Source organism: Aedes aegypti, chromosome 1, assembly GCF_002204515.2.
Source record: "Aedes aegypti strain LVP_AGWG chromosome 1, AaegL5.0 Primary Assembly, whole genome shotgun sequence".
In the NCBI taxonomy this organism is placed as follows: Eukaryota; Metazoa; Arthropoda; class Insecta; order Diptera; family Culicidae; genus Aedes; species Aedes aegypti.
The window spans coordinates 153,808,032-153,823,639 of NC_035107.1; the positions used below are offsets into that span (position 1 = coordinate 153,808,032).

A 15,608-nucleotide genomic window follows, 5' to 3' on the forward strand; every position below is an offset into this window, starting at 1 on the left:
ATTGACGATAATCGGTAGTTCACATGAATTACTGAGACTCGGTAATCTATTTTGCCACAACAATCAGCAAACAAATATCTTTACTGAATTTCGGCAAAGTACATCTGTCAAATCAAGCTACCAAAACCAACACGTGCTCGAAATTTTTCAAAGCGATTTTGGAAAAAGCTTGAAGAGAGCGCCATTCATACAATTTATTGTATTATGGCATTATTATGGCTTTTTTATTACCTTTTTAGATATATTCCCTGGATCTTCTACTCCTCACAATGAAAGTGCAGCAAAAATGGTCGAGCTGCTTTTCTATTTGCTTCAAACGTAAATTGTGCATTTGCGCATTATCTTAAATTCAGTGAAAAATTGAATGCTTACAGTGGTGGTAGCTCATACATTTGTAATAATATGGTATATTTAGTTAAATAAATTTGTTTCCATTATTAAAATTTATGTGTAGTTTTTTTTCTTCTTATTCTTCTTCCAACCAAAAAAAATTGTTTACCGAATTTCGGTAGTGGTGTGCTGAGATTTTCGGTAATGGATTTCCGATCTCTTCGTCAGATTTTGACAGCTGGGTTGATTTAACATTTTACAGCGCAATCGGCACTTCCAACTTTTACCGAGATTTTTAACGAGATCTCAGCTGTTGGGTTCTCGGCGAATATTTTTGCCAGCCTCGACGAAATAAATTAAGTGTGTAGTCTTTGGCACCAAATCCTCGAAAGATTCCGAGTTCAAATTAAACCCAAATGATTTTTTTTATATTGACATCATAACTAACAAATTCCTTGGAAGAAAAAGAGATGCGGTAATTTATCATTTACAGTATGCCATGACTTGGAAGAACATGATTATTATAATTCAAGTTGTCAAGCAGTAAAGAAAGTAAGGACCCGATTTTGTCAGCCCCTCGATGAATTTTAGGCTGACAAAATGGGGAACCTGACAAAATCGGGTCATTTTATATTGTTCCTGTTTTATAAAATTTTGACGTGTTACAAGGTTACATGAATTTTAAGAGGGCGATGGACATGGGCGTAGCCAGTTTTTTTTATCAGGGCTCCCCCCTCTCTAAGATTGGTAATATCGATTTTTAACACTTAATAAAAGGCATTGTCATTGTCCCCTCTGGCTACGCCCATGCGTGCATGACATCAAACATCATCATCAATTTTAATGTAAACGTGATAAAACATGACGATAACATTTTTTTTGACAAATTTAAAATAGGCTGACAAAATCGGGTCAAAAAGCTGACAAAATCGGGAGTAGACAAAATCGGAGGCAGACAAAATCGGGGGCTGACAAAATCGGGTCAGTACTGTATGGATTTTTTCAGAACGGACGCGACGAGGGGATGACGGAAATAGAAGAGAGAATGATTTTACTAATCCGGAGGCCGCCATCTTGGATTTCAAAATGGCGCAGGACATCGATTTCCGTCATCTTCTTGTCGCGCCCGTTCCGAAAATACCCATATTGCATGGGTTTCCAATGATTTTACTCATCCGGAGGCCACCATCTTGGATTTCAAAATGGCGTCGGACACCGATTTTCGTCATTCCCTCGTCGCGCCCGTTCCGAAAATACCCATACTGCATGGGTTTTTAATGATTTTACTTATCCGGAGGCCACCATCTTGGATTTCAAAATGGCGTCGGACATCGATTTTCGTCATCCCCTCGTCGCGCCCGTTCCGAAAATACCCATATTGCATAGGTTTTCAATGATTTCACTAGTCTGGAGGTTGCCATCTTGGATTTCAAAATGGCGTCGGACATCGATTTTCGTCATTCCCTCGTTGCGCCCGTTCCGAAAATACCCATATCGCATGGGTTTCCAATGATTTCACTAATCCGGAGGCCGCCATCTTGGATTTCAAAATGGCGCCGGACATCGATTTCCGTCATCTTCTCGTCGCGCCCGTTCCGAAAATACCCATATTGCATAGGTTTCAAATGATTCAAATGATCCGGAGGCCACCATCTTGGATTTCAAAATAGCGTTGGACATCGATTTTCGTCATCCCCTCGTCGCGCCCTTTCCGAAAATACCCATACTGCATGGGTTTTTAATGATTTTACCACAGACAAACAGACGTAACACTTAGAACAAATTTCGATCAAAATCATAGTCACGAGGACATATACGCCCAATGCTAAAATCAGCGTGTTTGGCCGACGGGCCAACAGATGGCGGTAGTGTGTAAACGTCAAACACGAACACAAACGAAGCAAGCGCTGCGGGTGGCGGATTGGCCACCTAACATATTTTTGAATCGATCGTTAAAAAGGTGGTCGATGGACAATGATGAGTGTGACGTCTGTTTGTCTGTGATTTTACTCATCCGGAGGCCGCCATCTTGGATTTCAAAATGGCGTCGGAAATCGATTTTCGTCATTCCCTCGTCGCACCCGTTCCGAAAATACCCATACTGCATGGGTTTCCAATGATTTTACTCATCCGGAGGCCGCCATCTTGGATTTCAAAATGGCGTCGGACATCGATTTTCGTCATCCCCTCGTCGCACCCGTTCCAAAAATACCCATATTGCATAGGTTTCCAATGATTTCACTAGTCTGGAGGCCGCCATCTTGGATTTCAAAATGGCGTCGGACATCGATTTTCGTCATTCCCTCGTTGCGCCCGTTCCGAAAATACCCATATCGCATGGGTTTCCAATGATTTCACTTATCCGGAGGCCGCCATCTTGGATTTCAAAATGGCGCCGGACATCGATTTCCGTCATCTTCTCGTCGCGCCCGTTCCGAAAATACCCATATTGCATAGGTTTCAAATGATTTTACTAATCCGGAGGCCACCATCTTGGATTTCAAAATAGCGTTGGACATCGATTTTCGTCATCCCCTCGTCGCGCCTTTTCCGAAAATACCCATACTGCATGGGTTTTTAATGATTTTACCACAGACAAACAGACGTAACACTTATAACAAATTTCGATCAAAATCATAGTCACGAGGACATATACGCCCAATGCTAAAATCAGCATGTTTGGCCGACGGGCCAACAGATGGCGGTAGTGTGTACCGCCGATTTTCGTCATCCGCCGATGTACCGCCGATTTTCGTCATCCCCTCGTCGCGCCCGTTCCGAAAATACCCATATTGCATGGGTTTCCAATGATTTTACTTATCCGGAGGCCGTCATCTTGGATTTCAAAATGGCGTCGGACATCGATTTTCGTCATCCCCTCGTCGCGCCCGTTCCGAAAATACCCATACTGCATGGGTTTCCAATGATTTTACTCATCCGGAGGCCGCCATCTTGGATTTCAAAATGGCGTCGGACATCGATTTTCGTCATCCCCTCGTCGCACCCGTTCTGAAAATACCCATATTGCATAGGTTTCCAATGATTTCACTAATCTGGAGCCCGCCATTTTGGATTTCAAAATGGCGTCGGACATCGATTTTCGTCATTCCCTCGTTGCGCCCGTTCCGAAAATACCCATATTGCATGGGTTTCCAATGATTTTACTAATCCGGAGGCCGCCATCTTTGATTTCAAAATGGCGCCGGACATCGATTTCCGTCATCTTCTCGTTGCGCCCGTTCCGAAAATACCCATATTGCATGGGTTTCCAATAATTTCACTAATCCGGAGGCCACCATCTTGGATTTCAAAATGGCGTCGGGCATCGATTTTCGTCATCCCCTCGTCGCGCCCGTTCCGAAAATACCCATATTGCATGGGTTTCCAATGATTTTACTTATCCGGAGGCCGCCATTTTGGATTTCAAAATGGCGTCGGACATCGATTTTCGTCATCCCCTCGTCGCGCCCGTTCCGAAAATACCCATACTGCATGGGTTTCCAATGATTTTACTTATCCGGAGGCCGCCATCTTGGATTTCAAAATGGCGTCGGACATCGATTTTCGTCATCCCCTCGTCGCGCCCGTTCCGAAAATACCCATATTGCATGGATTCCAATGATTTCACTAATCCGGAGGCCGCCATTTTGGATTTCAAAATGGCGTCGGACATCGATTTTCGTCATTCCCTCGTTGCGCCCGTTCCGAAAATACCCATATTGCATGGGTTTCCAACAATTCTTACACTCCTGAAGCCGCAAAATATGGAATTTAGTTAATTTTCTATGCCCATAGTCCAACAATTTTTATTCTTCAATATTATCAATTGATAGAGATAGAACCTCTATCATTATTAATTGAGAGATGTTGTACTGATAGTATCATGATGAGAAATTTTTGGGATAGGGATACTATCTCTCTATTCTCTATCTCTGATAGAACCGTTCTCTCAGTGATACTATCAGAGATAGTCAAGAAGTGATAGTATCATCTGGCTGAACTGATAGTATCACTTGTCTATCAGATAGATGATAGTATCATCGTCTATCTGATAATTTTGATGCCTGGTAGGAAATCTTCCGGATATCTTTCTGCATTCTTTCGGAAAGTCTTCTGGGATTCTTTCGAAAATCTTTCTAAGGATCCTTCAAATCCTTCTGTTGAGGATTCTTGCAGAAATTCTTCCCGAATTACCTCTAGGATCTGAGAGCATCCTGATTTTTTTTCAAGAAAACTCTGTTATTCTTTCGAATTTTTTCTGAAATACCCCCAGATTTCTTTCTGCTGGAGGGCTTCAAAACATCTTTCGAAGATTCTTCCAGAAATTTTACTGGAATTTTTCAAGAAATTCTGCTTGGATTCTTCCGTAAAACCTGCCAAGATTCATCCGTAAACACGACTGGAATTCTGCTTGAATGATAAGTATTCAAGAATTCTACCGGAAGTTTTCGTGAGATTCAACCGTAAATTGTTCTGGTATTTTTCCAGAAATGACACTGAGATTCTTAGGGAAAAATATCCTGGATTCTTAAAAATATCCTTCTGAAAATTCTTCTGGAAATTGCTCTGGAATTAAAGGAGGATTTCCGGATTTGGGATTCGGTCGATTTACAGAAGAACCAAAGAGAAATCACTAAAATATTATCAGGGATTTCTAAAGGAATTATTTTAAGGATTCTCGTAAATATCTGAAACAATCTCAGGAGAATTTCGAATGGATTTTGAATGTTTTTTTTTACAGTGATATCCAAAAGAATCCCAGAAGTTATTTCGCAAGAATCCCTGAAAAATTCAAAGAAAAGTCACAGACATCCAGAAGATTTTATGAATATTTTCCAGAATAATTACGATGTCCAGAAGAGCTCCAGAAAGATTTACGGAATAATTTCAAATGGAATTTCCAGAACCATTTAAAAGTCACTTTCAAAAGATGCTCAGAAAAAGAAATCAGTAATCAAAGAATCTCATAGGTATTTTTTTAAAGTCTCAGTGGCTGTCCGGTAGTTTTCTTGGAGGATTTTCATTTGAACTCAAGAGGGATTTTCAGAAAATTCCGCCAAGGATTTAAGAAAATTTCCAAGGAAAATCACTGATAAATCACGAAAAAAAAAAAAAAAACACTTCCTTATGAATTTCCAGAAGAATCACAGAGTTTTTTTTTCTCAAAGAATCTTAGAAAAAAAATTCTAAAGAATCACGAAGGAATTTTTGGAAAAATTCTGGATATACATCATTATCTCAGGCAGAAACAATAAAATCAATAGCAATAAATCTGTAAGAATATAAGAAGGATTTCTGTAAGAATATAAGGAGGATTTCCAAACAATTACAGAGGAATTTTCGGATGATTTCCATAAAAAAAGATTAAAAAAAACCCCGACATCTGGAAGCTTCTTAGCAGGATTTTCGGAAGTATTCCACAGGAATTTCTGGGAGAATTCCATTGGGATTTACAAAAGAATTCCAGAGGAATTTCCGAAAGAATCCCAAGAATTTGCACGGAAGAAAGTGAAGTGAAATAATAGATTTTTTTATTATAGTCTAACACAATAGTTATGAACACCGCTAGCGCATGACGGCTCACCATAGTAGCATGTCCGAAAGAACTTGAAACTATTGAGAACCAGAGCTACAGGTCCAAAGCCCTGATAAAGGTGGATGGTTGTGATGGCTATGACCCTGATCATCATGTAAAGAACAAGCGGACGATGCTGTATCGTGTCAGCATCGAGGAGGCAGCCCCTCTAGCACGATGTAGGTAGCGCAACCCTGGTTAGGTGGCCTATCGAAGACTCTTCACCAACCAAGAAAGGCAAAAGTAGAGCAAACGGATTGATTTTACGGCAACAGACCCGGCAACGAATAAAGGACAACGATTGGAAAGTTGGATCTTGGAACGTGAGAACTTTGAATGAACCCGCGCGTGTTGGGCTCCTGGCTCGTGAACTGCGGAATGTCGGCGTGAACGTGGCAGCTATCCAGGAAATACGCTGGCCGAGAACCGGAGAACGCGAATTCCGAGCGGTGGACCCCATCGCCAAAACTTCATTCAAGTACCACATCTACTACAGCGGTGGCGACAGAGCAGAACGTGGAGTTGGCTTCATAGTGATTGGGAAGCAGATGAAGCGAATTATTCGGTGGAAACCGGTAAGCGACCGAATCTGTGTGTTGAGAATGAGGGGCAAGTTCTTCAACTACAGCCTGATCAGCATATATGCGCCAACGAACGATAAGCCCGATGACATGAAGGATGAGTTCTATGAGAGCCTGGATAAGGCCTACGGAGAGTGCCCAAAACAAGACGTCAAGATAGTCATTGGCGACGCAAATGCGCAGATCGGGAAAGAAGATTTCTTCCGACCCGTTATTGGAACGGAAAGCCTTCATTCCGTTACCAATGATAATGGCCTGCGGCTAGTAACCTTCGCTGCTGCTAGAGGGATGGCAATCAGCAGTACCTACTTCGCACGAAAGAATATCCGCAAACACACCTGGCGACACCCGAGTGGCGATGCCTGCTCCCAAATAGACCACGTGCTGGTTGATGGGCGACATTTCTCAGATGTCATTGATGTCAGGACCTTCCGAGGCCCTAATATCGACTCGGATCATTATCTCGTTGTAGCTAAAATTCGGGCGCGGTTATCCAGCGTCACGAGTTCCGCAACGCACAGAACGCTACGCTTCAATATACAACGCTTGTCGACTGATGGGGTAGCTGCGCAGTACCGTCAGCAACTAGACGAGAAGTTGGGAAGAGTCAACGTTGCTGGAGACGTCGACAGCCTGTGGGACCCTATCCACGAAGCTGTGACAACAACGGCGCGGGAAGTGATCGGCACTGGTCAACGACGAAGACGGAACGACTGGTTCGATGAAGAGTGCCAGAGGGTGACAGACATGAAGAATGCTGCCAGAAGCCGTATGCTTGTGGCCGGTACCCGACAGAACAGAGAGCGGTACAGGGCAGCGAGAGCCGAAGAAAAGCGAATCCACCGCAGAAAGAAAAGGCAGCACGAAGAAAGTGTGGTAGCTGACGCACAAGAAAGCATGAACTGAAATGATATGCGGAGATTTTATGCAACGGTCAATGGTGCGCGGCACAATACCGTACCAGTGCCCGCCATGTGCAATGACCGAGAAGGGAATTTGCTGACCGATAAAACGGCGGTGGCTGCCAGGTGGAAGGAGCACTTCCAGCAATTGTTGAACGGTGAGAATGGAAATGTAGCGAGGAACAGGATGAACATAGATGATGACGATCAAGCTGTGGACCCACCGACCATAGGAGAGGTTAAAAAGGCTATCAGCGAGCTGAAGAACTGTAAGGCTGCTGGGAAGGACGAGATCCCGGTCGAGCTTCTCAAGCACGGAAGCGAGCAGCTTTACCAGTCGATCCACCGAGTACTTCTGAAGGTATGGGAGGACGAAGAATTGCCCACCGGCTGGTTGGATGGCCTCATCCGCCCTATCTACAAGAAAGGGCACAGACTGGAGTGTGCCAATTACAGAGGAATTACCCTGCTGAATTCGGCGTACAAAATTCTGTCGCGCATCCTGTTTAACAGACTGAGACCGCTCGAGGAGTCCTTCGTCGGCGAATACCAAGCTGGTTTTCGTGAGGGCCGTTCGACAACGGACCAGATGTTTAGCTTGCGAATGATCCTAGACAAATTCCGGGAGTATAACTTGCAGACTCACCATCTGTTTATTGATTTCAAGGCGGCGTACGACTCAGTGAAAAGAAATGAGCTTTGGCAGATAATGTCTGAAAATGGTTTTCCGGCGAAACTAATTAGGCTGATACGTGCTACGCTGGATGGTTCGAAATCAAGTGTTCGGATCGCAGACGAGGTGTCAACCTCGTTCGTGACGTTAGACGGATTGAAGCAGGGAGACGCACTTTCGAATTTACTGTTCAACATTGCACTTGAGGGTGCTATTAGGAGATCTGGCGTGCAAAGAAATGGCACTATTATCACAAGGTCGCACATGCTCCTTGGCTTTGCGGACGATATAGACCTGATTGGAATCGATCGCAGGTCAGTGGAAGAGGCCTTCGTGCCTCTGAAGAGGGAGACAGCGAGGATAGGCCTGACCATCAATTCTACCAAGACGAAGTACATGGTTGCAGGTAGAGATAGAGTCAGGCATGGTGGTGTAAGTGCTGAGGTAGTGTTTGATGGGGATGTGTTTGAAGTTGTTGAAGAATTTGTTTACCTTGGAACACTTGTGACATGTGACAACGACGTTTCCCGCGAAGTGAAAAGACGTGTTGCGGCTGCGAATAGGGCCTTTTACGGACTACGTAACCAGCTTAAGTCCCGCAGCTTGCAAACCGAAACTAAATTCGCCCTGTATAAAACATTGATTCTTCCGGTGGCTCTCTACGGGCACGAAGCGTGGACGTTGAAAGAGTCAGACCGGAAAGCTCTCGGTGTTTTCGAGCGTAAAGTGCTGCGGACAATACTCGGTGGGAAACTCGAAAATGGTGTGTGGCGCAGACGCATGAATCACGAGTTGTATCAAGTGTACAAAGATGCGAATATTATCAATCGTGTAAAATACGGCAGACTTCAGTGGGCTGGTCACTTAGTGCGAATGTCGGAAGAAAGAATTGCGAAAATAATATTCAGCAGGGAACCCGGTAGAGGCCGGCGGCTTCGGGGAAGACCACGAATACGCTGGCTGTACGCAGTGGAAGAGGACCTGGCGACCCTAAACGTTCGGGGCAACTGGAGAAGTTTCGCCCAAGACCGACGAAGATGGAGCTCTACAATACGCCCGGCAATGGCGTGATGCTACGCTGTAGCCATCAAGGTATCAAGGTAGGTTTTATAGTCTCAGGCGTCTTTCCGAGACTATTCCAGAATAATAGGTATAATCTAAGACTTTTTTCGGAAAGAATCTCAGAGGGATTTTTGAAGAACTTTCAAAGAGTTTCACGGAAGAAATACTGAAAGATTACGAGGAAAATATCAGAATTTAAATAATAATTTCGATTGGATTTCCAGAAGAAATCCCGAGAAATTTTGTGAGAATCCCCGAACCCAGATGAAACCCAGATTTTTAAAATAGATTCCATTACACTGGAAAGCAATCATTAAATCATTTTTGGCAGAATTCCAGAATTTTACGGCAGAATTCCAGAATCTTACAGCAGAATCCTGAAAGGATTTCCATAATAACCCAAGATGGATTTCTGGGGTAATCCAATAGGAAGTCCCAAGGAGGTTATTGGAAAAATCAGAACGATCAAAGAAATAACTACATATAATAATTTCAGAATGGTTTCTGAAAGAATCTCAGTGGATTTTCAAGATGTCCTCTAGCACCACAACTAATATATACTAATATATACAACTCAATACTTAATTATAAATTGCGTTTAGCTGAGTGTACGCCATCCAGTTTGGGGGCGGATTGACGGTATCGAAGTGAATTAAAAACAATTATAGGAGAACGTGTGGAAAATAAATATGAACTGCGCAGAGTACATCAGACCGATTTACCATTGCTGCGCACTTCTAGAAGCATTTTATTTTTATTAAAACGTTTGATAATAGTAGAACGACAATGATCATCAGTTGATTTTCCGCTACTGTTTTTTTTTTAAATCACAATTGTTATTTCTTTCCGTGCACGCGCTCGGGAAATTAATCTGGCCAATTAATGGTGCAACAACCGCGCTACATTCGATGAATCCTATGCGACAAAAATTGTCGGCGCTATCCGTCAAAATCACTCACCAAAGACATTTTGGTGGATTTACCATCACAGCTAATTTCAAGTGCATTGATTACCTCTAATTTTGCGCATAATTATTTTTACTTTTTCCGCGTTAAGCCTTAAAACTGGTTCTGGACTTGGCGGCTTTTCAATTTTACTCCCAGTTGACAGCCGCCCTCCACCCTTGGTTTTCTTGCGTTTGACTTCTTTTTTGAATTCTTGGATTGAGCACAATGGTCAGATGAACTTATTTTGGTCAAAATTAATCACTTTTTGTTGTTTACTATGAAAAAGGACGAGAAATTAAAAAAAAATCAATAGAAGTTTGGCACACTCAATTATATTTAGGTATTCAATTTTTTTAAATGTGAAAATATCGAAAAACACCTAGAAATTTTAATAACGTTTACTTGAATTTTGACGGTTTTTCACGCTCTGCCCTTCGAATGTGCCGGTTTTCCAGTGACAGTTAATGATAGGTTCCCTTGACTTTTGGGAGCTCGCAATCAAAGCCAGCTGTCTCCTCTCTCTCAGGGTCCAATGAGCCTATGCAGGCTATAAAACGTTTGACTTTCACTGTGCGCCCTGTTTTCAATTTTCCCGTGAGAGAGAGCGAGACAGCACCAACACACGGCGCACAGTAAAAGTCAAAAGAACAAAAGAATTTATGACATTACATTAAATTTTGTTTTTATTGAATAATACGATAGAACGTGTTCTTGCAATTTTGTTAGGCAATTTTCCCGCATCGATGATGAATTTTGATAAAAAATATACACAATTAACATTTATTTCCATTTTAGGTAAAAATCATCTGGAAATAGTTTTGCAGCAAAACATGGAGAAAAAACTGCTGATCTCATTAAAATGTGCAACAGTACGAGTACAACAGAATCAAGCAAGATTTAACGATAATCAAAACAATATGAAGCATAATTCAGAGCTGGTTTTTGGCGATTTGCCAGTACTTAATTCAGTTGACACTTTCGACAATTTTCTCAACATGAATGTAACAACATCATCGAAGAGTATTCCAGATGACAATGAAGCCGAAACATTGGACGAATATTTCCAACTACCCGCGACAGGACTGAATGTAAATCAGAAACAACTAATGATAATTGAAGCTGATAACTCTAAAATGATTAGAACTAGAGAATATGAAGTGTCAAGAATTGTTGACTCAATAGATAATTTGAATGTTGTATTCAAGGATCTTGCACACATAGTAATGGAACAAGGTACAATTTTAGATAGGATTGATTATAATATTGAATGCACGCAAACTAAAATTTTCGAGGGATATGAACAACTTAAAATTGCTGAAATATATCAAAGAAAAAATAAAAGAATATATTGTATATGCGTTTTAGCGAGCATGATTATGTTCATGATAATTTTAACAATGTTCACTAAATTATAATTTTTTGTATTATAAATAAATTTCAGTTGTTTTGTTACGGATAGAGAAGAGGAACCATTAACATGAAATATATGAATAAATGGAAAAACACAAATTCGTGCAGTTTTCTATCTATCTATCTAGCTAAGCGCTTGCACAGCCAGTATTGAAAAGCATCCTGGAAATACTAGGAATAATTCTTGTATTTTCTTCTCGACATTAATATTTGCAGCATAGGGTAATCAAAGTATTTTGGACAGACCGTTACGCGTATATAATTTGGCCATTTACGGCAAAATCAAATGGAAGTGGCCAAATTATATACGCGTAACGCTCTGTCCAAAATACATACAATACCCTATCGATAATATGATACAAATGTTAAAATGGCAAGGCCTACTGTGCAGACTTGGGTTTGAAGATAATTAAAAAAAAATCACGACCATCAGGTTATTCACGAATGAATAACATGATGAGCGAAAACTTTTCTCTTTTACAAGAGAGGAAACGGGGACTACCGTACCAACCGTTTCATTGAGGGGGAGAGGTAATCGTTGGAAGTGGCGTAGCTAAGATAATTAATGCACACTCCATTGTTATTCTCGCCTTGGGATGGGACACAGATATTTTTTTAGTATGCCCTGGCTCGAAAGCCTTGGCTAAAGCGCCATTACTTGCTCTCTGAAACGAAAAGAAAACTATCTGATCACTCTCCAATTATTCAACCATTTAAGATAAACGTATGAAAATCCCCAAGTTTACTAGAATGTTGAAAAGATAAGGATAAATTGGAAATTTATCACCAAAGTTGCAGCTCAGCTTCAATCCGTATGCCACAGCAGTAGCGTAATAGGGTCCTAAAGCCCTGTCTCAATTTTAGTGCCAAACGCTCAAGTTAGGCCAAAAACATATGTTTACTCAATTTTTCAATATTTTTCGTTTGTTTAAGTTCAAAAAATATTTTTTTAACGTTTTCTTTAGATTTTGTCACACCCCTTGGCTCAAACTCAAAATTTGGGTGTATTTTGTTTTCCGTGTCCCTTCCGAAATGTCAGATAGGAACAACCCCAGTTTTAAAACTAAGAGCCCTGTGGTGTTTTTGTCGACTAAGCGAACGTCAAACATGAGCAAAAGTGTCAAGATTCATATATGGACCCAATTTTTAAATATGATATAGCCGTTATTTGAGCGGGAAAAATTGCTAAAATAGTTGCAGTAACATTCTCTTTCGTGTTATTGAATAAAAACAAGACTTCATTAAACATTTTAGGCCCCTATTCATCAACAAACTCACTACATAATGTTGACAAATTCATGCTTGAATGGGTCTTTTAGCACACGCATTTAATTTTTCACATAACGAACTCAATCACATCAAACTTGGTGGGGATTGCTCATCAAACCTTCCGGTCCGCCTCATAGTTACGTACTATTTGGTGCTGGGTGTAGTTCTTGTTTTTCCAGCTGTATTGAAAAGCATGAGCCATAGTCTTTGGCATACAATCGGATCTTTCTGTAGCAGAAAAGAACCGAAATGTCTATCGACGACCGGTGATTGCTAGCAGATATAGTGGAGAGCTTGTCTTGAAACGTTCATCGCTTCAAGCTAGTTGAAAAACTGAATACACTGATTGCCTGTCGATCAGAGCCGAACTAGGCATAGATCGTATACATACATCTGAATCTACATGTCTCCGATGTATTACATCGTTCCAGGTGGGAGTTATCTGATATGTGAATATGGTACCATAACAGAATTTTCCATCTGAACGAAGTGATAAATCATAATATTCCGCAAACTGTATCACACATCTACAGAATGTATTGCGTGAAGTTAAGACACAGCAGAGTATTGGGTACATAGGACCAAGTCCCTGCCGGGTGGCGCGAAACTGATGAGCGATAGACAATAGAATCAACAACACTGCCATAAGGGATAGTAAGCATGTGACTATTGTCGAAACTATGATTAGGAGGCAAATCAACATCCCAAGATCAAATTTTTGTTACAACCAATGTAGGTATTATTAAATTAGGCTGTAGAAAATGATAAATATCTGATCACTTAGGAATGTGTTGCAAGGTAATAAATGCTCGTAGTCTGTTTTCTTCGAATACACATGTATAAATTGTTAAAATTGCCGAATCATACGCGGAATTTATTAAACGGATCATGAAATTAGGACTGAAATCATAATGATGATAGATTATCAACTTTCCTTTCGTCGTGCTATTTGTTACCGTTAGAATCATTAAACTGATTGGTTTCCCACTACATACACCAATACAACAGCACGAAAACTGAAGTATTATAATCGCGCGTTGAAACTTATTCAATATCCATATATTACATCAATAGTGAATTCTTGTATATAGCTAGTATAAATAACAATATCATTAACTTCTTAAACATTCTTTAACTGAAAACAGGATGCTTGTTTTATCAAACATGCTCAATCGGCACCTAAAATCTCGGATCCAAATAGTTTGCTGAATAAAAATTGTGTCTAAATAAAACGTGTAGGCCAACAAAACATAATTGAGTAGGAGTTTAAAAGTTACTTAACACATGAAAAGCAGTTTAAATTAATCTATTAGTAGATCAACACTAATGCTCACATTTTTATATTCTAATTTCATCATGGTCCTCATTGCTCGAGCGGAGACGAACACCCTGGAGATGGAAAAATCGACAGCGCTACGATAAGGAAACGTAACAGATGAGAAACTATCGATACATTTATCAATTATAAAACCCCGTTTTAATGTTAACACTTTGTTTCTGTTTTTTCGTTTCAGCAATCAAAAACCGAACCAACTCTACTACCTTTTCATTTCTTCTTCGTTATACTTATAGTCCCTCTGGCACTGAACCGAGTGGTGCGCCTTCCGCTTTATTACTGGTGCTGTCTTTCCTGTACATTTGGCATAGTGTCGGAGGTGGTGTACTGTATTTGCTATACAACGCGCTACTTTCGATATTGTGCTTGGTGTGTGGGGAGGCAGTACTAGTGGTGAAGCGGAGGGCGCCATTCGGTTTAGTGCCAGAGGGACTATATCTATTTAATGTATCTGAAGCTTGTGGGACCGCTTTAATTCCGGCGCCTGCTTGTGGAAGATCCCGGTGTGCTAAACGGTATAGGACATGTTAACGGGGGAGGCTTGGTAGGTCCTCACCCAGCCCGTGTCTAGATGGGCGGATAATTGTCTGCCAGGGTGTGGATTGAGCAATTACAATTACAATTACAATTACAACGAACTCAATCACATCAAACTTATTCTAATTCCGCTACAGTTCAAAATTGTTTCACAAAAACTTCTTCTGTGTCTTCTTGTCACACATAATGTTAAGTATCATATACTCATCATTTATTGCGCAGTTCCCACCTTATTGGACCCCGCACTTCAGAAGTGCGGGCGGGTTCATAAGTGCGGAAACGTCAAACCCTTTGTTTTCGCCGTTGGCGGGCAAGAAAAGGCAGTGAATCGGTTTCGCGCCAACTAAAATTGTTTATGTTTTATCAAAAGCATGTGCTCTCAGCAGGGTTGCTAGTTTGTTTGTTTCATTTGTTCCACGAAAACTTGCTTGTAAAACATTTGTGAAAGCATGTCTGCCATTTGAAATAGGCTTGTTCGATTATAATTAATTGTGACAATGATGCAGTCAAGTGCAAATCTGCATTTGGATAAAAAAAAAACCGTCGCGTAAATGTACATTTGAAGAACTTTGGGTATGGATCCATTTGCTAAGAAACATATTGGAACCACTGCTTGGTGACCTTCGAAGTGCGATACACAACTTTCCCAATAATCCATTTATCAAAGCAAAGCACAATACTCAAAACCGTAAACCTCACAAATTCGTTGAGTTTTCTAAGAAGAAAACAAGAATAACAATATAACAATAATATTGACTTCGCAGCACCAATGGACCAGTGTACGAGTTGATTATTTGAGCCATTTTACGAGACGTTTCGGAACAGCTGATCGCCGCAACGGCGTCAACTGACAGGAGACCTGGGATTAAATCCAGCGTGATTTTCAACAACGCCTCATCTTACCAAACGGTGACATGGGGAAATGACAAAAAAGAGATCCAAAAATGTTCGTTACTGCAACATTACACCTAGTCATTGTATCAGCT

General features: G+C 41.0%; 1 protein-coding gene across 1 annotated transcript in view; it reads left to right on the plus strand.

Annotated features, from left to right (window-relative positions):
* Positions 1–11,579, plus strand: part of LOC5575427 (syntaxin-16) — a 137,362-nt gene extending 125,783 nt beyond the window's left edge. The window contains exon 5 of the mRNA XM_021851298.1: positions 10,866–11,579. Coding sequence (XP_021706990.1) covers positions 10,866–11,485 — 620 coding nt within the window. The 3' untranslated portion in view covers positions 11,486–11,579. The remainder of the gene's footprint in view (positions 1–10,865) is intronic.
* The last annotated feature ends 4,029 nt before the right edge of the window (positions 11,580–15,608 follow it).